The following is a 24623-nucleotide window of genomic DNA, read 5'->3' on the forward strand; positions in this document are numbered from 1 at the left end:
ATATTAAAAAACATATAAAACCCTATCATATTTAACAAACCAAACAACGCATTTATACCAAATATAAAACAAAATAGAAAAGAGCCTGGGGGAAAGGTGTCTCAACTCCCCCATGCCTGGCGGTATAAGTGAGTCTTGAGTAGTTTTTGAAAGACAGGGAGGGTGGGGGCAATTCTAATCTCCAGGGGGAGTTGATTCCAGAGGGCTGGGGCCGCCACAGAGAAGGCTCTTCCCCTGGGGCCCGCCAAATGACATTGTTTAGTCGACGGGACCTGGAGAAGGCCGATTCTGTGGGACCTTATTGGTCGCTGGGATTCGTGCGGTAGCAGGCGGTTCCGGAGGTACTCTGGTCCAATGCCATGAAGGGCTTTAAAGGTCATAACCAACACTTTGAATTGTGACCGGAAACTGATCGGCAGCCAATGCAGGCCATGGAGTGTTGTAGAAACGTGGGTGAATCTTGGAAGCCCCACGATGGCTCTCGCAGCTCATCATTCTTGTGGAATGATCGTGGATTCATAGACAATTTACAGTAGATTTCTCAAGAATGTCTATGATTCCAAGACCAGTTTGATCGCTATAGATTAGTTGTGGCTAACAGAGCTGGACAAGAGCGTAATGAATGAGGCATCAGACTAGGAATTGGAAGACTGTGGGTTGTAACAGAGGTGAAATTCAGCAGGTTCTTGAGAACCAGGAGCGGAAATTATGAGTACTTTGAAGAACCGGCATATACCACCTCTGTCTGGCGCCACAGTGGGGTGGGAATGGGAATTTTGGAGTATCCTTCCCCTGCCATGCTCACAGAACCAATAAGAAAAAAATTTGAATTTCACCCCTGGGTTATATTCCTACTTTAGGCAAAAAGGAAATGGGGCAGTGATGGGCTCCTATGGGTACGGTCAGGTACACAGAACCAGTAGAAAAATTTTGATTTCCCCCCCTTTTTTTCCCTTCTGGGCTCTGGGTATGTTTTTCCTATCGCAATAAATGAGTTTGAATGTGTATAATTTTAGAAGAGCTGTGCGTGCGTGTTTATGTACACATACAGTTTATATGGTAGATCATGTATATTTTTGTGTGCCTGTGTGTAATATGTATGTACACATATGGAATATATATACATATAATTAAATAGTATATTTTGGATGTTCAGTAATAGTAAATAGATAGGGAAATTATATCTCTTTGTGGCGTGTAGAGGCCAGGTACCCCAACTCAAACCCTTGACTTGAGTGACGGTCAAGTTGGCCACCTTTAAGCCAGTCACATGACTTTTAAGACACCCCGGTCACATGATCGTCAAGCTACTCCCACCGGGTCACATGACAGGCAAGCCACACTTACAAAATAAGCCATGCCCATGGAGTGGTAGTAAAAAAATTTGCAGCCCTTCAGCGAAATGGGGTAATTTTGGTCCAATCATTTTCTCTACGCCCTAGGAAGGAAGCGATAGCAAATCACTTCTGAAAACCTTGTCAAGAAAACTTCAGGGATTTGTAGAGGCAGCCTCCGAAAATGGAACACAATTGACGGAAGGAAAAACAATAGTAGAGTTAGGCAAATTTTCAAATCATTCTTTTCAAAGATGAATCCATCGCCTTTCTATTAATGCTCGCAGATTAATCGGCTAGCCAACTAATCCAATTGAATAGTTGGTTTGAATAAGATACCTCTGAACTGATTTGAATGTGTCCACACATGCAGAGAAACAGCTTTCCTGAATTGATTTGGAAATCTGAATTGAACTGACGCAATTCAACAATTTGGGTTTTAAGTCCATCTGAATTGAACTGACGCAATTCAACAATTTGGGTTTTAAGTCCAAGCTGAAACTGATTTTCTGAATCACATCAACAATGGGATTTTGTGTATGACAACTAGCCTGCAGCTGTTTGGCTAAAGTCTTGCAATCCTCAGCCCAAATTTCACTAAGCAGGAGAAAGTGGCAGGAGGGAAAAAATCAGAAAGTGGGGTAAAACAACAGAAAAGAGGAGAAGAAAATCTTGATTAGCACATGACACATGTATATCCATCCTTATATAGCTAAAGTTTGGTTAAAAACAAAAACAAAAAAAACACCTCCCCCCATCCCAACCCAGGTATCTGTTATTGCATTTATTTCCGTTGATTTTACAATACATTATTTGCATTTTTATTTTATTCCTCCCCCTCCCTTTAATGGTTATTCTGTTAAGGAGTATGATGCTGAGTAAGCATGCTGGCTGCAAATGAAAACAAGGAATGAAAGGAGTTGAAGAGGTTAGTAAAAGACCCTACCCATGGGGAAGAGAAGAGAGAAGAGTCATTTATAGTAGTTTCAGCCTCCAGGGCATATGGAGGGTGAATAGAGCTTTTGTGTTCTGTTCCTCCTGCCAAAAGGAAAGATTTTAAGTCTTTTGCCTAATCCATAACATTTTTTTTACTCTTTAAGTTTCATCCCCCTGCCTCCCCCCACCTTAAACATAAGGGACTGTTGTGGAATACTTAAGTGTCCAAAATAGATTTTTAGCAAGTTCCATCCCTGTAGCAAGGGAATTCTAATATCAACACAAACAGACCCGTCTGCCTCCAAAAGCCTTTTAAAATATGTTTTGTTTCCATTTATTTTCAGTTTATGCTATATTTATGCTATATAAATAAAATGCTTGCGTCTGGTTGATCTATGACCCCTAACCCCCAACATTTCTCCCTTAGACTCTCCACGATTGACCTCTCCAGGTTCCTAAGAGGCCAGTAAGGGGCGTAAATAAGTGCACTGGTGTGCCTTTCGTCCCCTGTCCAATTGTCTTTCCTTTCTCTCACTTATCATATATGTTTTCTTTCTTTCATATATCCTCTCCTCTAAGTTCACTTTACCCTTATATATATTACTACATGTCTATTTTTCTTCTGATGTATTTGTGTATTGGACAAATGAATAAATAAATAAAATAAATAAAATAAATAAAATAAATAAAATAAATAAAATAAATAAAATAAATAAAATAAATAAAATAAATAAAATAAATAAAATAAATAAAATAAATAAAATAAATAAAATAAATAAAATAAATAAAATAAATAAAATAAAATAAAATAAATAAATAAAATAAATAAAATAAATAAAATAAATAAAATAAATAAAATAAATAAAATAAATAAAATAAATAAAATAAATAAAATAAATAAAATAAATAAAATAAAATAAATAAAATAAATAAAATAAATAAAATAAATAAAATAAATAAAATAAATAAAATAAATAAAATAAATAAAATAAATAAAATAAATAAAATAAATACAATAAATAAAATAAATAAAATAAATGAAATAAATGAAATAAATAAATATTTGGGGGCTCCAAGTTTGTGATAGGGTTTTTCCCCCCAGCTGTGTAACTGGGCTTCTTGTCTTTAAAGTCTCTTATTTTTCCTCATGTTCTTTTTATCTCTATTTCTCTTTTTTTCTCCTGATGCCTACAACCTCAAGTGAACGGTCTGCCAGATCTGATCTGCAAAAATTGAGCAACAAAAAAGTGAGTTTTTACTGTTTTATTGCCATCTCTAGTCATGATTGAATTTTAATAGTCCTTCCTGGCCTTGGTCTTCCTGGAGGAAACTCCATCCAAATGATGGTTCAGCATTTGAATGATGAGACGGATCAATAATTTTCCTTCAAGGCAGTAAGCTGAAATAGCTTCTTCCCAAGAGTGATTTTAGTATTTGGAGTTTCTTCACACTCTCCTATTTACTGCCCCATTAATTTCAATTGACAAAAAAGGAAGGGGGCGGGGGAAGGCACCAAGATCGGATGCAACCTGAGGACAAGGCCCCATCCTCGTGGTCCGATCTGTTCATCTCTGCTAAAGCACATTCATCTTACCTGCCGTTATTGAGTTCTGTTTGATTTAGCCTCTGGTTCTTTTTCCTGTTTACCTTCTGCAAAGCTTAGAAAGGCCTGGGAAAAAAATCTATTTTAACTCACTTCTGGCAATAAGGCAGAAACGGCCTCTTGCGGAGGACAATTTTCCCAATAGCTTGAATAAGTTAGTCCAGCATGAGTAGAAAAATTTACTATTAAAAGGAGAAGGCAGTGAGCTTTTAACTTGACATCTCACTGTGCGAATCCCACCAGGGTTATAGGTAGACCTCGATGTACAGCCCTTTGTTTAGTGGCCATTCAAAGTTACAAAAAGTGACTTACGACCATTTTTCACACCTAGTATGGCCATTACAGCATCCCCATGGTCACATGATCAAAATTCAGATACTTGGCAATTGGCATCTATTTGTGATGGTTGCAGTATCCATGGATCGTGTGCAGGCAGAGTGCGATGAGCATGCAGTTCTGGGTGGCAGCAGGGGCTCACACGCATCCCGGAGAGATTTTGCTTCTGCACATGAGCAGGAAGCAAAATCTCGCAAGGGGACCAGCAATGCATGCGCAGCTCTGGATGACTTGAGGTCAGGTGCGTGGCAAGAGTTTGCTTCTGCGCATGTGCAGGAAGTAAAATCTCATGAGAGGATGCGCGCAAGAGAGACATTTCAGCAATTTTTTTGCTTCTGCACATGCGCAGAAGCAAAATCTCGCAGGTCCCCTGAGGGTGCTGCAAAGTCCCCGAGGGGAACGATGTCTCAAAGGGACTTAGAGCAACCCCAGCTAGGCGGGTCACTCACGAACGCCAATCCTAGAAAGAAGACTTGGACACATCTCTCTCTGGGTGAAATGACACAATATTGAGCTGTGCACCTCCTTTTATTGGGGGAATATGCAAATGGGAATGATTATTCATACATGTCAAGTGATATACAAACATCCAATAACGTAACTCTAAAAGATGACACAACTTCCGAGTCCTTCCTATCTCCATATGGCACGTAACCAGTTTCCACTGAGCAAATGTCTCTCATGGCCAATTTGCTGGGAGCTTTTGTTGTTTAACACAGCTATCTCCTGTTTACCACAAAGCAAGGTCTTTTATCACAGCTTTCATCCTGTTTATCCCAGGCAATGTAAATTGCATCTTTTGATCACACAGTTCTTTTCCTGTTGACACATTATTGTTATCCGAGGAGAGTTGCTTGAACCGTTTTATGGCCAGTCACTTCTTTAGGCAGATTTCACCATAAATGCAGACTCACTATGTGACCTACGTGCAGTCCTATCCTGGCTAATGGAATCGGAGTGTATAAGGCATTTATGTTAGAAGTCCAGATATAGTGTAATCCTATCCTAACATGCTATGGCGGCTACAGTCCCCTTGCCTGTGCATTCACAGAAGCAAAATCTTGCCAGGATGCAGGCGCCCACCCAACGGTCACCCAGAGCTGCGCGCGCATCGCCAGTTTTACTATCAGTGCACAGTGTGGCCTGTACCAGGTAGCAACCCAATACTGATTGTGTGGTCCCCTTTGGCGAGCTTCTGATGAGCAAAGTCAATGAGGAAGCCAGATTCACCGATTAATAGTTGTGTTACTAACTTAACACCTGCAGTGGTTCACTTAACAACGGTGGCAAGAAAGATCATAACATGGGGCAAAATTTGCTTGAATGTCTTGCTTAGTAACAGACATTTTGGGTTCAGTTGTGGTTATAAGTTGATGACCGTCTGGACTGTATTTGAGCAGAAATCCTGATGAACATCAGATAACAGAAAAGTAATATTAGTGAGTCGAGTAGGTTAAAATAAATAGACTCACAGAAGCATACTGTGAAAATGGAGAATCGTGACTCCAGATATTAGGGTGGGCAATATAAGGCCCCAATGTGGCCTCCAGATGATGTTACACAAGTAGTTGTTATACTAAATTTAGTGTATGTGCATCAGGGGTGGGTTCTTCCCGGTTCAGACCAGATCACCCCAACTGTTAGTGACCTACTGGTGACATGAAAATGGTGTCATGGATCCGGTTTGGATGGTGCTGGACCGTGGGCACCGCCATATTTTTTGTGGAATTTCCGGTGGAATTTTACATCTTTGGATGGCTTCTTTTTTGTCGGCTTCAGAAAAGAGCCCTCCTGCCTGCCCTATGGTCTAATACTCACCTTTATTTCTTCACTCAAAGCACTGCTGATGACCTCCACAGTGGAGTTTATGGCTGTATCCTGCTACGGAGCATGCACAGAAGTGAAATTCACGTGGGGGTACATACATGCATGTACATGTGAAACAATCACAATGTGAAGGTATTTATTATTTTATTTATGTATTTATTTTGTCAAATACACAATAATACACAATGAAGGTAATAGGGGACACCTTCGAGAAAATAGAATTACAGAAAGAATAGAAGAGAGAATATAGGAAAAAATAAATCAATGAGAGAATAAAAGAAAGATATAGGGACAGAAGAGAAGATATATGGGATATAGGAGAGACAATAGGACAGGGGTCGGAAGGCACTCTAGTGCACTTATGCACGCCCCTTACTGACCTCTTAGGAATTTGGAACCCACCTCTGATGTACATATGTGCACCTTCGAGTTGGTCTTGCCTCCTGGTCTAGTCCCTGCAATTTTCTTGGCAAGATTGCAGTAGTGGTTTACTTTGGCCAACCTTATTCATAGAACTGAGAGAGTGACTTGTTCAAAGTCATCCTGATAGCTTTGTCCCTGAGGGAAGACTACAACTCATGGTCTCTGAATTTCTAGAGTGTTTTAACCACTACGACAGTGCTTCTCAATTATTTTATGTTACGACTGTCCTAGAAAGAAGTAAACATTTCGCGTGCCCTCCAACTCTCCGCCGGGATGATTGTTTGCAATATTCGACATCTTTTCGCTGAAAAAACTCAGGTTTTTTCACAAACACAAGTGTAATGTGTTTAGGTGACACCTTAATTTGTTTTGCTTCATGCTGTCCATTGTCAACATTTATAAACACAGTAAACATACCAGTCTTTCCTCGTCTCCCTCCATAGTCACAGTGAAGCCAAGCACTACATAAGCTTCATCATAGTTCCTCGGCTTAACTTTCAGGAGACTTATGTCTCATTATCTCCATCTCACTCCTCCTTTTATTCATTATTATTATTATTATTATTATTAATTAGATTTGTATGACGCCCCACTCCGAAGACTCGGGGTGGCTTACAACAATAATAGAAACAATATAACAATGAAACAAATCTAATATTAAAAATAAAACATATATAAAACCCCAGCAATTAAAACCATACAACACATACATACCAAACATAAAATATAAAAGCCTGGGGGAGGATGTCTCAGTTCCCCCATGCCTGGCGATAAAGGTGGGTCTTGAGTAATTTGCGAAAGACAAGGAGGGTGGGGACCGTTTTGATCTCTGGGGGGAGTTGATTCCAGAGGGTCGGGGCCGCCACAGAGAAGGCTCTTCCCCTGGGGCCCGCCAAATGACATTGTTTGGTCGACGGGACCTGGAGAAGCCCAACTCTGTGGGACCTTATCGGCCGCTGGGTTTCGTGTGGTAGAAGGCGGTTCCGGAGGTATTCCGGTCCAATGCCATGTAGGGCTTTAAAGGTCATTACCAACACTTCGAATTGTGACCGGAAACTGATCGGCAGCCAATGCAGGCCCTGCTAAATATTTTTCCGTGGTGTCTTTAAAGGGTTTGTTATGTGTACTTCATATCTCCTGCTCTGTGCTATTGTTCAGTGCAAAAAAAACCTTACTCCCTACAGCAAAAAAAGCCCCCCCCCAGGGTCATGCCCCCCCATCGCTCCGCAGCCCCCCCGGGGAGGTCCGTCCCACTATTTGAGAAGCACTGCACTACGCCAAGCTAGCATTCTACAATGTAGTACTAACAGCTATTGTTTGAAGATGAACCAATTTAACTCATTTGTCATATATCTAATTTTCTAGTCACATTATTCTAAGGGTATTCAAATAAGTTCCAGTAATTTTGTGGCTGTTTTGGTAAAGATCGTTTCAATCTATGTTATGTAATGGGACATTTCTTAAGGGCTGGGTGGTGTGTCTTTGAAAGTAACCTAAAAGCAGATATAAACAAGAATAATAAATTATGCAACTTATTGCAGTTATTTATTTGAATTTCCCAAATCATATTGCTCAAATTGGCTAAAGATAGTATCCCCTGTTCTGCCCCTCCCCCAAAAAGATACAGACAAGTGACGGCCTGCAAATTAAGTATGCTGTGACAAAGGGTTTTTTTATTATTATAAAGCTAGTCTAAGCCTTTCATCCTTCTGAGGTTGGTAAATTGAGGCCCAGATTGTTGGAGGTCAATATGCTGACTCTGTAAAGCTCTTAGAGAGGACTGTAAAGCACTATGAAGTGGTATAAAAATCTAAGTGCTATTGCTCCTGCTAAGGTTTTTATTATGAAGCCAGTTTTAGGAATATATGACTTCTTTTTCAGAGCTATGGAACAATAGCTCCAGGCCACATATATGAATGAAGCAATATCTAAAAACAGAGGTGCCCAATCTTGGCAATTTTAAGACTTGTACATTTTAACTCCCAGAATTCTCCAGCCAGCCATTTCCACATGCTGGCTGGGGAATTCTGGGAGTTGAAGTCCATAGGTCTTAAAGTTGTCAAGTTTGAATACCCCTGATGGAGTAAAGGACAATGCTTGAGTAATCAGATCAATACTTAGCATGTCATTTAAGGCAAACCAATTACTGAAAGCAAATAAATGATCCTAAAATATATTCTGGGTTGTAGGATTCCTCCCCATCACATATAATTCCCTCACCATTGTCAAACTATTCACTAGGCTGTATTACTATTACCATTAGTCTTCTCATCCTTCCTATCTCCCATCTCTTCCCACTTATGACTATAACTTGTTGCTTGTATCCTTACGATTTATATTTACATTGATTGTTTCCTGATTGCTTATTTGTACCCTATGACAATCATTATATGTTGTATCTCATTGTTCTTGATGAAGGTATCTTTTCTTTTATGTACACACACAGCATATGCACCAAAGACAAATTCCTTGTCCAATCATACTTGACCAATAAAGAATTCTATTCTGTTCTGTTGCCGTTCTATTCTATTCCTGTTGTACTCTATAGTTGTTCTATTCCTGTCCTGTCCTATTCTATTCTATTCCAGTCCTGTCCTCTTCTAGTCCAGTCCCGTCCAGTCCATCTGTCCTGTCCTGTCCAGTCCATCTGTCCTGTCCTGTCCTGTCCCTATCCTATTCTATTCTAGTCCTGTCCTCTCCTAATCTCTTTTAGTCCTGTCCTGCTCTATTCTATTCTATTCTATTCTATTCTATGTCCTCTTCCAGTCCATCCCATCCCATCCCGTCCCATCCCATCCTACAACAATGCAACAGCAGTCTGGAAGTGCGGAAAAACCATTGCACTATATTTTCCCAGGTTGGAGGTGGGGAAGGGGGGAAGCTCAGTGGCTGAACTAGCACTAACGGTGACCAACCTTTGATAGGAGGCTGCACTAAACGAACAAGATTTAATACTACGGTAACTATGAATTTCCCCGTTTGTTAAGGTTTTACTGATCAAGCTACCGGGGGTTTTTTTTGGGGGGGGGGGGGCGGGGGGAAGTGGAGCGAATGCTTTGGATCCAGCCAGAAGACCGTCCGCTCGCAATACAAAAGGCACAGAGAAGCGATCCTGTTCCTCTCAGATCCATCGGGGTCGCGCGTTTCAACGAAAATCAAGGCAACATTTTCCGCCGATGTGAAAGGGAAGCCGCCCGCCCTACCGGACGCGCAGGTCGGCAGCGTCTCGGGAAAGGTGCAGCTCCGCCGGTCTGAATTGCCCGAGTCAGATCTGCCTCCGTTTCCCCCACCCCGCCCCTCCGTCTCCGGCACGGGGAAAACTTTGTCGGGCGAGAGGGGAGCCGCCGAAGGAAAAACTGTCCGAGAGGCGCCCCAGACAAAAGAAAGAGGCGGAGGCGGCAGAGGCGGCAGGACGCGGCTGGAGCTGGCGGAGAAGGCTGCGCTTCCCCCCGAGCCCCCTCGAGTCCCCACCGCGGCGGCTCGCCGGCACTGCGCGTCGTGGGCGGCTGGAGCCGCAGGGAGTAGAGCCTCGTGGGTTGCCGGGCGGGCAAATGTGCCAACGTCTCGCCCCTTCGGACGGAGGTCTGTAAAGGAGTCGCAGACTTCGCCTTCGGGCTCCGGCGGACGCCTGGCGGAATCCGACCCGGGTGGGCTGATGGATACTGCCGGCTGTTGCTGCTGCTGCTGCCGGTGCCGAGGCGCGGGTTAAAGCGGGGGCCGTCGAGGAACGTCGAAGGATGCCCGGGTTGAAGCGGCTGCTGCGCGCCAGGCTGGGCTGCCGCCGGCGCTCCGCCGCGCAGTGCCTCTTGTGGGGAGCGTGCTGGGCGGCAGGGGGCGCCCTCTTTGCCTTCTTTTTCCTGGCACACGGGGGCGTCTTCTCCGGCCGGTGCACGGATGAGCAGAGTCGGCGGATGCTGGCCAGGCTGGTAGGTGGCGAGCGGCGGAGTGGAGGGCGCGAGGCGTGGGATCTGCCTTCAGGAGCAAGAGCAATCGCCTTTATCATTTAGACTTATATACCACTTTGTAGTGCTCTTACAGCCCTCTCTAAGCGGTTTACAGAGTCAGCATATTGCTCCCAACGATCTGGGCCCTCATTTTACCCACCTCGGAAGGAGGAAAAGGAAGTCTGAGGTGGTGAGATTTGAACAGCTGAACTGCAGCTAACAGTTAGCTGAAGTTGCCTGCAGTGCTGCATTCTAGCCACTCCGGCTCTTACAGCCCCAAATGGGGCTGGTGACCTTTAATATACAAATGTTTCTTTTCTTTTATACACACTGAGAGCATATGCACCAAAGACAAATTCCTTGTGTTTTCAATCACACTTGGTCAATAAAATTATTCTATTCCATTCCATTCTATTCCATTCTATTCTTAAGGGGCTGTCTCCTATTATCCAAACCAGTAGAGTTCAAGCCTTGTCTCCAGCTGTTTGGGGCCACAGAGATATGCCTTTAAAGATCACCCTACCCATTTGAATTCGCAATGGGGCCTTCACTTTCTTTTCCTCCAGAATTTGATGGGGAATTGCTCACCAGGCAGGAGAGTTGTTTTCTGTGGCTGTAACTCTGAGGGTTCCTCTCTGCACCTGGCATCTTCTCGATAGGGAGCTCTTGGTGCTCTTCTGAGCTTTTTTGCAGACGTTTTGAGATACCCTAACTAGGGAACATCATCAATGCTAGCCTTCCAAGTATGTTGTGTGAATTCCAACCTAGAAAGATACATCTGGATCTGAATGAGAAAAGTTGTCGGTCCTCAAACTTGGCAACTTTAAGACTTGTAGGCTTCAACTCCCAGTATTCTGGGATAGTTCTGGGAGTGGAAGTCCACAAGTCTTAAAGTTGCCAAGTTTGAAGACTTCTGTCTTAAAGCAACAAGATAGAAGTGTGGCATTACCTCTCTTCCTATGGATGCACTTAAAGTGAAGATCACAGACAGGGTTGCCTTCTAAAAATTTCTATACAATCAGCAGCAGCACCTTAATGTATAGAAATACATTGTTTGGTGAAATGGCTTGGGCTGCTTTCCTTTCTAGGCTAGTCCAGATATAGTCCATTTCCATCTTTAGAATGTCCAGCCAACACTTCTGAAGAGCTGGAAAAGGCTGGAATATAACTGGGAAAATCTGGACTGTAGTTTCTATTCAACCATGCAGTTCATTCATGAATAATGGAGAATATTTGTAGCTCAGGGTTGACATGAGGGATCCTTGGTATTCTTTGATCTTGCTTGTTTTCTTGCAGATGTTTCATTAAACATCTGCAAGAAAACAAGCAAACATTAAAACCCAGCAGTTTATATTCTGTTGGCCATTAACACTGACAAAGCAAGCCACTGGAATATAAATTGACAGCAAATGGCACTCCTTACTAGCATTGATGATGTTACCTAGTTTGGGTAATGAAACATCTGCAAGAAAAGAAGGAAGCTCAGAGAGCACCAAGGACCCTTCAGCTCATCCACTCCACAGCCATCCTTAACTCTGAACCCAGAGCACTTTAACTGAAATAGGGAAATGCCTTGACTGACCGTCAGATAGCTTTCCATTTGAATGCCTTGACTGACCGTCAGATAGCTTTCCGTTTGAATAAGACATGACAAAAATGATAATATGTTAAATAAATAGTTTCATGCACGTTTCATGAATTGAGTGTTGCATAGTCTAAATCAGTGTTTCCCAACCTTGGCAACTTGAAGATATTTGGACTTCAACTCCCAGAATTCCCCAGCCAGCAAATGCTGGCTGGGGAATTCTGGGAGTTGAAGTCCAGATATCTTCAAGTTGCCAAGGTTGGGAAACACTGGTGTAAATTATGGGTGTCCAATTTTGACAAATTTAAGACTTGCAGACTTCAGCTCCCGGAATTCCACAGCCATTCATTCTTGGCTGGACATTTTGAAAGTTGAAGTTCACACATTTGGAATTCTGGGAGCCAAAGTCCACGAGTCTTAAAGTTGCCAAGGTTGACATCTCAGTCTAAGTGACCGCGCTCTAGGATAAGGATATCTAAGATATCTGAGGAATAGGATAAGGCAGGGGTGGCACATCCTTTTTTGCTCAGGTGCCAAAAGGGCATGCACACACCCATAATGTCTCTCGCTCACACATGTGATGTGCGCAAACATCACTGAAGCCTCCGGACTTGCGGTACCCGTTGGGCTGTTTTTTGCCCTCCCAGGCTTCAGGGAGGGCTTGTGGATGGCAAAAGACAGCCCCATCAGGAACTTCCTGTAGGCCCATTGCGCTGTTTTTCCCCCTCCTCAGGCTTAGGTCTACCAGAAGTTTGTTTCCAAATTTCTGGTAGGCCCATTGGGTCCATTTTTTTGCCATCCACAGGCTCCAGAGGCTTTCCTGAAGCCTGGGGAGGGCAAAAATGAACTGGTCTCTGGAAGGCTGAAAATCAGTTGGTTTCTGATCAGTTTCCGGTCACAATTCAAAGTGTTGGTTATGACCTATAAAGCCCTTCATGGCATCGGACCAGAATATCTCCGGGACCGCCTTCTGCTGCACGAATCCCAGCAACCAGTTAGGTCCCACAGAGTTGGCCTTTTCCAGGTCCCGTCGACTAAACAATGTCGTTTGGCAGGACCCAGTGGAAGAGCCTTCTCTGTGGCAGCCCCGACCCTCTGGAATCAACTCCCCCCGGAGATTAGGATTGCTCCCACCCTCCTTGCCTTTTCGCAAACTCCTTAAAACCCACCTCTGCTGTCAGGCATAGGGAAATTGATTCCCCTGGGCTATTCCACTTTATATATGGTCTGTATGAGATGTATGACTGTTTTTTTATATTAAGGGGTTTTAAATTGTTTTTAACTATTGGATTTGTACTGTTTTCTTGTGGTAAGCTGCTCCGAGTCTTCAGAGAGGGGCGGCATACAAATCTAATAAATAATAATAATAATAATAATAATAATAATAATAATAATAATATCAGCTGGCCAGCGTGAACATGCGTGCTGGAGCTGATATAGGGCAATGTTTTCCGTGTCCTTAGATATGGATCTGTGTACCACCTGTGGTACATGTGTCATAGGTTCGCCATCAGGGGGATAAGGTATGCAGCATGGCAAGAATGTGTGTGTGTCTGTGTGTGTGCTGATGTGTAGATTTTCTGCATGTAAAATTCTGATCCAGAGAAGGGGCGTTATTCCTAAAATCAAGAAAAGTTGTGGACAGAAATGTATATTCATCAGGCTTGCAAGACAAATAGAGATGACAGAACTATCAGGGATGGCAAAATTAATTTGTTTGCTTAGAGAAGACCTTTTATGTAAAAATGAAAAAGTGAACTTGTGCTCTATGGTTCTGATGATTAGCTAGTGTAGATTATAGAAAGAAAAGCAATATAAACTAACTTTAGAGAGAGCGAACTTAAAATATATTTGTACTTTCAATTACTATGAAGAATATTGGAAGCCTTTACACATATATTTCTAACTTTTCTTACATTTTCTGCTTTCTCTTTGCTTTCTTTCCTTTTTTCTTCCCTATTATATTAATTTGCCTTTAGTTTTTATCTTCTTGTTCAAAGGTTTTAAGAACAACTATGCTAAAAGCAACTGCATTATTTGTGACTAGAAACCCCTTATGGACTTAAGAGTTGCTTATGGAAACAAGGAAATTATGATATAACTTCAGAGGGCAAAATATAAATGTAACTGCTGCTGAGAATATTGGAAGCCACTTCGTTATTACTATTTTCCCCCTTTTCTCTATTTCTTTTGCATTATTTTTTTTCACACTCTTTTCCTTATTCTCCTTCTCTTCATTCAAAATTTGTTTTTGTTTTGTTTTGTTGGAGAATAGACATTTCCATAGGTCATACTGAGAACTGTGTTAGAGAGGAGCATATACATTTGATAATGAGATAAAATATTGATAATAAATCAGTAAGATAGGGAGTCCTTGCTTAACAACTGGTCATGTAGTGACCATTCAGTTATGACGGTCATTCAAAAATGTACTTATGACCGGATTACAAAGTTGTTCTGATAACTGCAGATCTTCATGGTCACATGATCGCATTGTGAGTGCTTGGTAACTGGCTTGCATTTGTGGCTGTGTATGAAGCATCCCATGTTGACATGACCACAATTTTCAGCATTTTTTGCTAGTTTCCAGCATTTATTTCTGGTTTCTGGCAAAATTGTCCATTGGGTATAATGGATTTGTTTAATAACCACTGTGCTCACATAAGGTCTGCAACATTCTTTAATGAGCATGCCATTTTCTTAATGACCATCACAAAAAAGGTTATAAAATTGGGTGCAGTCATGTGATGATCTGCTTAATGACTGCAACAACTTATGCCCATAATTACCATATTTTTTGGAGTATAGGACACACTGGAATATAAGTTTTTGGGGAGGAAAAAAGGGGAAAGAATCTGCTTACCAGATATTCATCTGGCTAGCATCCTTAATCTGATCAGCTTCAGCACATTATTTTATCCCCTGTCTAGGGCTTTAAAAAACCTTATTTGGAGAGAGTAACGATGAAAGAGCTTGCAAGCCAGTAAGAGCTGTGAAAATCATTAGCACCTGGTTAGGGCTGGAAAGAAATATTCAGAGCAAGAGCAATGAAAAAAACCCTGCAAAGACTTAGGGCTTGAAAAACATTCTTTGCAAAGAGTAACAATGAAAGAGCTTGAAAGAGTTGGGAACATTGTTAGCACCTGGTTAGGGCTGGAAAGAAACATTTGGAGCAAGTTAGAGCAATGAACACCCCCCTCCCAAAGACGTAGGGCTTAGAAAACGTTCTTCGCAGAGTATAACAATGAAAGAACCTGCAAGTGGAAAGCTGGAAAGTTCATTAGCACCTAGTTAGAGCTGGGGAAAAAGCTTAAAAGAAACCAAAGCTACATTCAGAGTATAAGTCGCACCTGAATTTTAACCCTCTTTTAAGGAGGAAAAGGATGCGTCTCATACTCTGAAGAATACAATTCATAATCAAGTGGTATCTTTAATTATTTTAAATTTTAAAAATCTAAACTTTGTCAATGGCTCTTCCATTACTTTGAACCTGTCCCTGTGGCTAGCGAAAGAGATGAACCTTTTTTTTCCCCTTCCTTTTTTAAAAAAAAGCCAGAGAGACATGTGTTGCCAGAAAGCAAGCATGTGCTACTTAATTTTTTTTTTAAAAAAAGTATAACAGTTCCAATAAATGACTCTCTACTATCTGCTTTGTCTGCGTTTATGGTATGCAGGTCCTTTCCTTCCACTCCAGCCTGCCAAATGTAACTGATTACTTTTTCACAATGCTAAATGGTGACCCAAATACGACCAGAAATGAATCTTTTCAGCAGGGGCTGGCTAAGAACTCCTGAATACTTGATGCTTTGAATAGAAGGCTTGTGAATATATTGCCGTGAAAGGGGACGAGGACTGTAGTCCATGCTGATGAAGTTTTGCCTGGATTTTGAAAGGAAAAGGGGAGAGGAAGGAAAAGAGACAGACTGCTGATTAAGGACAACAGTACCTTGTCTGAAAAGCCTTTGCCACTACAGTGGCATTTTTAGCCTTCTAGGCCAGCTTAGTCCACCAGGCTTAATTCAATTCAATTCAATTTATTAGATTTGTATGCCGCCCCTCTCCGAAGACTCGGGGTGACTCACAACAATAATAAAAACAATATTCCAGCGAAAACAAATCTAATATTAAAAAGCACATAAAACCCTATCATATTTAAAAAATCAAACAACATATACATACCCAAACATAAATATAAAAAAGCCTGGGGGAAAGGTGTCTCAACTCCCCCATGCCTGGCGGTATAGATGGGTCTTGAGTAATTTACGAAAGACAAGGAGTGTGGGAGCAGTTCTAATCTCTGGGGGGAGTTGATTCCAGAGGGCCAGGGCTGCCACAGAGAAGGCTCTTCCCCTGGGGCCCGCCAAATAACATTGTTTGGTCGATGGGACCCAGAGAAGGCCAACTCTGTGGGACCTTATCAGTCGCTGGGATTTGTGCGGTAGCAGGCGGTTCTGGAGGTACTCTGGTCCAATGCCATGCAGTGCTTTAAAGGTCATAACCAACACTTTGAATTGTGACCGGAAACTGATCGGCAGCCAATGCAGGCCACGGAGTGTTGCAGAAATGTTGGTGAATCTCAAAAGACCCACGATGGCTCTTGTGGCCACGTTCTGCATGATCTGAACTTTCCTAACACTTTTCAGAGGTAGCCCCATGTAGAGAGCGTTGCAGTAATCGAACCTCGAGGTGATGAGGGCATGAGCAACTGTGAGCAGTGACTCCCTGTCCAAATAGGGCCGCAACTGGTGCACCAGGCAGACCTGGGCAAACGCCCTCCTCGCCACAGCCGAAAGATGATGTTTCAATGTCAGCTGTGGATTGAGGAGGACGCCCAAGTTGCGAACCCTTTCTGAGGGGGTCAATAGTCCCCCCCCAGGGTAATGGACAGACAGATGGAATTGTCCTTGGGAGGCAAGACCCACAACCACTCTGAATTGTCCTTGGGAGGCAAGACCCACAACCACTCTGTCTTGAGTTTGAGTTTGTTGACACCCATCCAGGCCCCAACAGCCTCCAGGCACCGGCACATCACTTCCACTGCTTCATTGACTGGACATGGAGTGGAGATGTATAACTGGGTATCATCGGCATATTGATGATATCTCACCCCATGCCCTTGGATGATCTCACCCAGCGGTTTCATGTAGATATTAAATAGCAGGGGGGAGAGGACCGACCCCTGAGGCACCCCACAAGTTGCCAAGGTTGGGGACCCTGTTCTAGGTAACCCTTAGTGTCAATTAAACAAGACAGAGTACTCAGTTGATGGATCTCACTGATAAAACTTACTCAAAACAGACAAGAATTTATATTTCCTAATGGGTTGTAAAATCAACTTTGGGTGTAGATAAAAGGAAGGCTTTCAGTGCATTTATTTTCCTTTTTTGAACTGTAAATCTGTATTTGATTTGTTGCTATACAGTGATTTGGCAACTGTGGAGATAGATTTTAGGAACAGGTTCCATTTCTGTATTGTGATAAAAGAAGCAAGATTGTTCTGTATTATCTATAATATATCATGGTATAATATATGGCAACATAGTGATAAAATCAAAAGGTTGTTCCATCATTTGTTTCTTTCCATAGTGAATTATTTTGTTCCTAAACAGGATGTTAAAGAAGTTAAAGTGAATGTTAAATTGAATTTGCTTGATCGGTTAAAACCATAATTTATTAAACTCGTGTGCCACCTGACTCTCAATGACTCTGAATAGCTCACAATAATCGAAAGAAATTGCAATAAAATCAATAAAAGATGGGAAGCATGACAGTCCAGATAGAATGGAGTGAAGGGATTACTTTCTATGTACCTTTGCCACTGTCAACATTTTTATAAGCAAATGTTATCTGGTATGTTTCACAATTGTTCCATTACACATTCCCTGAAAATAAAATTATGTTAAGGTCCTGTGTTGTTGTTCATCTGAGGTTGCATTTCCTAACTTTAAGAACCGCAAGGGTGTTTAAGGTGTAAAATCAAATAACAAATTAAGCAATTGAAGGAAGAATCCATTGTGTATAAAATAATTTAAGTTTTATTTTAAGAATATCAGTATTTGCTGTCTGTCTGTAGTTAACAAGATTAGGATTTCCTGTTTTTCCTTATCTTGTGACTGTCACTTTGGGATCTGTTTTTAACAAGATAAATGTTTGCTGTTTAATAAGATAAATGTTTGCTGTTTACCCAATAAACTATTCATCTCCGGGAGAGGGAGGCAGGATGTAGACCATATTTGGGCAAGGAATTCTGTGTACCCCTATGATAAGTTGAGGAATTCTATGTACCTTTGTGATTTGTAAAAACCTATATAACCTGCTCTTTAGCTTCTGTACAAGTGTCTCTTCCCTTGGGAAGAGTACCCGCTTTGCAAACCGTTTTTGATATACCCAGAGAGAATAAACATTTCTGTTCTCTTTGTCCAAACGTCTCGTGTGAACTTTTTCATAAAATTTCAGCGCACAACTTGGGGGCTCGTCCGGGATTCCATCCTGTTGACTGTCCAGGGAGGAACGTCTTTAGGTGCACCCTGTCCCATTTGGACAGAAGACGAACCTCCATGGATAGGCAATTGGCTCTGGTAGACCCGTAAAATTGGCTAAACGAGATCACTAGGACAAGGAGACAGAAAGAGGAAGAGACAAAGAGATAAAGAGAAATAATAGAAGGCCCCTCGAGGACCGGGCAACCCTGTGCACAGGTCTGGTAAGTACCTGTAATTTGCTATGGCATTTTACAACTAAGGGACTACTTACTCAGACGGTTATTGGGCGGGTAGGCTAGGTTGTTTGGAGACTATTGAGTGTGTGTGGTGAGACGTCCTTTTGAGGGGTCCTATTAGAGGATCTGCAGGACGATGTGAGAGTTGACTCCTGATTTGCGGTTCCATCCTCCCGCGAGGGAATTGGCCAGAAAAGGAGGCACGAAAGTTGGTGAAGTGTGAATTGAAAGTCTCAATAGTGCAAAACTCCAACAGGGAAATCCTAGTGGGAAAACTACCATTAACGTCCAAGGGCGAGATAATTCTTGGAAAGGTGGGCTAGGTAGCTTGGAGACTAAAAGTACTCCAATCTCCTAGTGGTAAAACTGCCTCGGGTGGGCTAGGTAGCTTGGAGACTAAAAGAGACTTCAATCTCCTAGTGGGAAAACTGCCTTAAAAATCCAAGATCAAGAAGTAAAGAAAATAATGGGAAATAAAGAGTCTGCAGACATAAAGAGAAAAAGAGAGAGAGAGAGAGAAAAGAGCCTGGTTCAGACTCTGAACCTGAAGAGAAAGAGTTGTTAAAACTTTTATTTAAGGAAGTAAAAGAGTTAAAGGGGCAGATAGCCCAGAGTTAAAGAGTTAAAGAGCTGTGTAGTAACAAAAGGAGGAAAGTTAGATTTTGAAAATGCCTGGAAATTGATTTAGACCCTCCAACTACTATGCAGATTTCAGGAGAATGGAAATTCCCCAAAACATGAAGTTTACTCCAAGTAAGAAAAGAGGCTGAGTGATTAATAGGGGATTTAACATAATAAGGATGTGTAGAATTGGATTGATTGTGATATGTTTGACTGGCCGGCAAATGAATGATGTGTGTGTTTGTGTGTAGAATGGAACTCATTAGCTTATGAAAAAGCTCCCTGGAATAATTGTAGATTTATTTGTATGAAATGGAATTTTGATATGAAAATGATGTATACAAGCAGTAAGAAAAAGTTGGTGTGAATGCATTTTTGATTATTTAAAACAGTAAGCTGTAACTAAATGTACCGGTATGTTATTTTCTAAAGCTAGAAGGAGGGGGAAAAAATTGTTGAGAGAATGATGAGTGGAGAAAAGTATTACATTTCTGTGTAAATATATATATATGTAACATTTTCCTTGTCAAGGATTCTTTTGCCTTGAAGGAGTAAGAGAGAGAAAGGATAGCCCCCCCTTTCAGTGTAGCTGCTCGCTTTTAACAGTTTCCCCCCCTCACTCCCCCTTCTCCTTGCTTGAGAAAGGAGGGGTCAATGGGCAGCTTATTCATAAAGCCTTTCACTGTTTGGATTTGATTCTTTTTTTAAAGATAATTTGAGGTTTTTAAAAGAATTTTAATTAAACACACACACACACACACACACACACACATATATATAAATATGGAAAAGATTTTGAAAAGATTTTGATGTTTTAATCTATGAGAATTTGCTTCCATTTGAATGGAAGTTGAATCTGATTCATTTTACTAAAAGCAAAGCATTGATTCTAAAGTTTGCCCCAAATATATTTCAGAGCATTTATGTCTCTGTGTGGGACACATTGATTAACAATAATAATAATAATAATAATAATAATAATAATAATAATAATAATAATAATAATAAATTAGAAGACAGGGTGCTCCACTTTAGGGCTTTTTTTTTTTTTTTTTGTTAACAGCACAAGTTGTTGCCCTTCAGAAATTGTTACAGAACTGATTTAAATATTTTCAGTGTTACTGAAAGAAAGCATAAAATTAATTGTTGGAGGAGCTGTGGTAGTTAGCACCTCTCTTTTTGGTCTTGAACCAAAAAGCCAGTAGAGGGATTGAAAGAGTTTGAAATATGGATTGAAAGAGTTTGAAATATGAGAGAATACTTATGGAGCAAATGATTAGTGTTAGCAACTGATGTTAACTTGAATCCAGCTTAGTTTTTAAGAGGAGATTTAGAAGAAGAAGCAAATAAAATTAATGAGATGAAGTAATTAAATTACAGACCAGAGTTAGATCTGACTTGATGGATGTGTCCTTGAGAAAAGGAAGAGAAGGAGAGGTTTTGTTTAAGCCAATTAGAAAGATGTTGGAATGTAAGAGACGGGGCAGAGGATGATTTAAACAGTAAAGAAGGATTCTGAAGTTTAGTGGAAGAGAAAGGAGAGGTTTTGCTTCCCGAGGCAGGGACAGAGGCAGAGGCAGGGACCAAGATAGAAGATGGGGATTTGGAAGTGGACAAGGAGAAAGGATGCTTGGAATGTGATAGATGGATCTTCAAGATTAGTGGAAGGACATTGTTGCAATGGATATGCCATTATTAGGATAATAGGATAATATGAGAGAAGAACAGGGATGGTAGGCACAATAGTGTGCTTTTGCATGCCCCTTACAGATCTCTTAGAAAAGGGGAGATATCAACAGTAGATAATTTAAGGTTGAAGATTTTGGGGTTAGGGGAAGAAACAACAGAGTCAGGTAGTGAGCTCCAGGCATTGATCACTCTGTTGCTGAAGTCATATTTTCTGCAATCAAGTTTGGAGTGATTTACATTTAGTTTGTATCTATTATTGTGTTGTTGTTGTTGTTGAAGGTGAAGTCACTAATAGGAAGGACGTTATGGTGTATGATCTTATGAACAACAGTTAAATCAGTTGTTCGGAGGAGACGTAGTTGTAGATTGTCTAAGCGTAGTATTTGAAGTTTGGAGGAGTAAGGTAGTTTGTTTCGAGAGGAGGAGTGAAGGACTCTTCTTGTGAAGTACTGTATTTCTGGACTGTCTCAATTGTGTCAATATCAGTTATGCAATGTGGATTCCATACAGGTGAGCTATATTCGTGTATTGGTCTGATGAATGTTTTGTAAGCTCTGGTTAATAGTTCAGTGTTTCTGGAGAAGAAGCTATGTAAAGTTAGGTTTGTAACTCTTAATGCCTTTTTTTTAAGCAATGTTGTTACAGTGAGCTCTGGCAGATAGGTCATTGGATATGAGTACTCCAAGGTCTTTGACAGGGTGAGGGTTAGCTATGAGTTCATTATTTCCAAGTATGTATTTAGTATTTTGATTCTGTAAGACAGAGCATTTGTTGGTTGAGATTTGAAGTTGCCAGTTGTTACACCATTCAGCTAAATGATCAAAGTCATTTATTAGAGGAAAACTTGGTCAGTGATTAAAAGAAGAAGAAGAAGAAGAAGTTACCCAATCACTGATCTGCACAAGTGACCGAATTATATGTTTTATTGAGAGCTCTAGAATTAAGTAGAGAAAGGATAGTAAATATTTTTACATTGATTCAAAATATGTTTTTGGAGTTGTACTCACCTTTGGAAAAATTTAGAAGGAAAGGGGATATGTGACAAGTCAAGAAAAAAATAATAATACATTTTGAGTTAATACATCAGGTTTTAGAAGCCTTAAAAGGGCCACAAGAAATTGCTGTGATTCATATTCAAGCACATCAAAAGGGGGAAGAAGAAGATAAGAAAGGAAACAGATTAGCGGATAGAGAAGCTCAAGCAGTGGGCCAGAAGGAGGAGGAAGGAGTGTTTGTTCTGATTCCTCAAGTATTAGATCCTGAAGAAATTCTATTTAGTGAAGGTAAACAGGAAAAACTAAAGCAGATAGGAGGGCAGGAGGGGAAGGATGAGAAATGATTCCTCCCAGATGGAAGACAAGTATTAAACCAACCTTATTTTAGGAGAATAATGGAAAGATTACATGAAGGGAGTCATTGGGGAACTCAAGGATTGATAGACACAGTATTGAAAACATTTACTGGGATAAAAATATATACTACAGCACAATAGGTGGTGAATAAATGTGTAAGCCAAAAGGTAAACAAGAACTATGTAAGACAATGACAATGAGAAGGAAGATCACTTGTATTATATCCCTTTCAGAATGTACAAATAGATTTTATAGAAATGTCACAAGTGGGAAGATTTAAATGTTTACTGGTAATAGTGGGTCAGTTGATAGGATGGGTGGAGACTTTTCCATGTGTAGATGAAACAGAACAAGATTACTGCTAGAACAAGTTATACCTAGGTACGGGTCAGCACAATAAATTGTTTCAGATTAAGGTAGACACTTTATTGGGAGAATTGTGCAGGGAACTATGAAACGGTTTGGGAATTTATTGGGATTTACACAGCCCTTGCACCTTTCTGGGAAGGCTGAAAATATGAATGGTAAAATAAAGCATTGTTTAACTAAGTTATACATGGAGACTGGGCTAATTTGGATCAAAGGATTATCTATAGCTCTGTTGAGAATTAGAATTCAGCCTCAAAGAGACACTGGGTTAACGTTTTATGAAATGTTGTTTGGAATGTCTTTAAGGGGGGAGTGGATTAAAAACAGGAGATTTCCATATAAAGATCTGATACAATATTTGCAATCATTGTCCTAGTCTTTTGAATATTCCAGATTAACTAGCCTGTTGTTGCAAACATCTGTCCTGAGTTTTAAAGTAAAGAAATTGGTGATTGGATTCTGATAAAACGGTGGAAGCTCAAGAAACTCCAACCTATGTGGGAAGGCCCGTTCCAGGTGCTGCTGACTACAGATACCACTGTTAGAACTGCAGAACGAGGCTGGACTCATTATACTCATGTGAAGAAAAGCAGTGCTCCCAATACATGGACAAGTCAACCTGTCGGACCCTTGAAGCTGCGGATAACCAGAAAATAAAATGCTTATTTTTCCCTTTCAGCCTGGATGCCTGTACACCCACAAGAAGAGAAATGAAGGATGGGTAATGCTATTATGACTAGGGTTGATAATGAGAAAAGCAGAGGGTTATCGGATTTGTATAAGTGCAAAAGGTGGACAGGGGAGAGAAATGGGATGGGAGCCCTGAGAGAAATGTACTTATGTGTTTAATGAAATGGTAACTGAATGGCCCAAAGATGAGACACATCCTTGCCATTGGGGTGGTCTCTGGGAGGAATTTCAGTGTTATGTTATAATTGGAGCTGAGGATCCATTATGTAAGGTGAATGCAGAATTACAAAAATGGGCAATATGTGGATGGTGGAATAAGACTATCCCATTCACCTTTATTCACAAGATTCCAGTCAATATAAAATGTGGAAATCAGTTGTATTCAGATTTACCTATGGGATGGACAGGCCGGTGTGCCTTGGACACTAAAATAACAAAATCAACCAGAATATTAAAAACAGGGAGTTTTTGGATGACTGATGAAAAGAAGGTGCAAAATAATAATAAGAGGGAAAATAGACATAAGGGAGAAGGGAAATGATTGCTAGAAGTGCATAAAAGAGTACAAGCAGGGAGCAAGATAGGGCAAACTTTGGTTTACCAAAGCAAATATGAGTGTACAGGAAAAGCTTTGCAGTGTCAGTTTAGGGTTATAGCATATCATGTATGAAAGCAACAAGGCAAAATGACATGTTATGATCCAAAGGAAAACCCAGTTCAATATTGGTTAGAAGTAAAGGAGGGAAATGATCAGGGAAAGCTTCATTCTAAAGTGTGAATAAGAAATCCTACTAATAAAACTTTTAGAAGCTTGCCAGTTGGCCAAGGTACCCACTGGATATGGGAATATGGATTGGCAAAGAACATATATATATATAATGACAAATATATCTGTCCTCAAAAATGGGAGGAGACTAAAGAACAGTGTTTTAATACTGATGAAAAATACTGTCCTTATTGGAATTGTGTAGGTTGGGCCACATGGAATACTAACCCTGGAGCCAGTGGATACCTTACCAAAGTAAATGTGCAAAGTAATTGTGAGAACAATAAGTGTAATTTTGTTAATTTTACCATAAATAATCCACAAGAGTTTATAAGTAAATGGGGAAGCCAACATGGAATAAGAATATATGGATCTGGGATTGACACTGGAGGTTTATTTTATTTAAAAATTAGTAAGTTAGTAGAAGAAG

The 24623-nt window shown here is 40.8% G+C and overlaps 1 protein-coding gene across 1 annotated transcript in view; it reads left to right on the plus strand.

Moving 5' to 3' along the window:
• Positions 1-10196: 10196 nt before the first annotated feature.
• Positions 10197-24623, plus strand: part of DIPK1C (divergent protein kinase domain 1C) — a 31369-nt gene continuing 16942 nt past the window's right edge. The window contains exon 1 of the mRNA XM_070749129.1: positions 10197-10385. Within this exon, the coding sequence (XP_070605230.1) occupies positions 10197-10385 (189 nt within the window). The remainder of the gene's footprint in view (positions 10386-24623) is intronic.

Source organism: Erythrolamprus reginae, chromosome 3, assembly GCF_031021105.1.
Source record: "Erythrolamprus reginae isolate rEryReg1 chromosome 3, rEryReg1.hap1, whole genome shotgun sequence".
Taxonomy (NCBI): domain Eukaryota; kingdom Metazoa; phylum Chordata; class Lepidosauria; order Squamata; family Dipsadidae; genus Erythrolamprus; species Erythrolamprus reginae.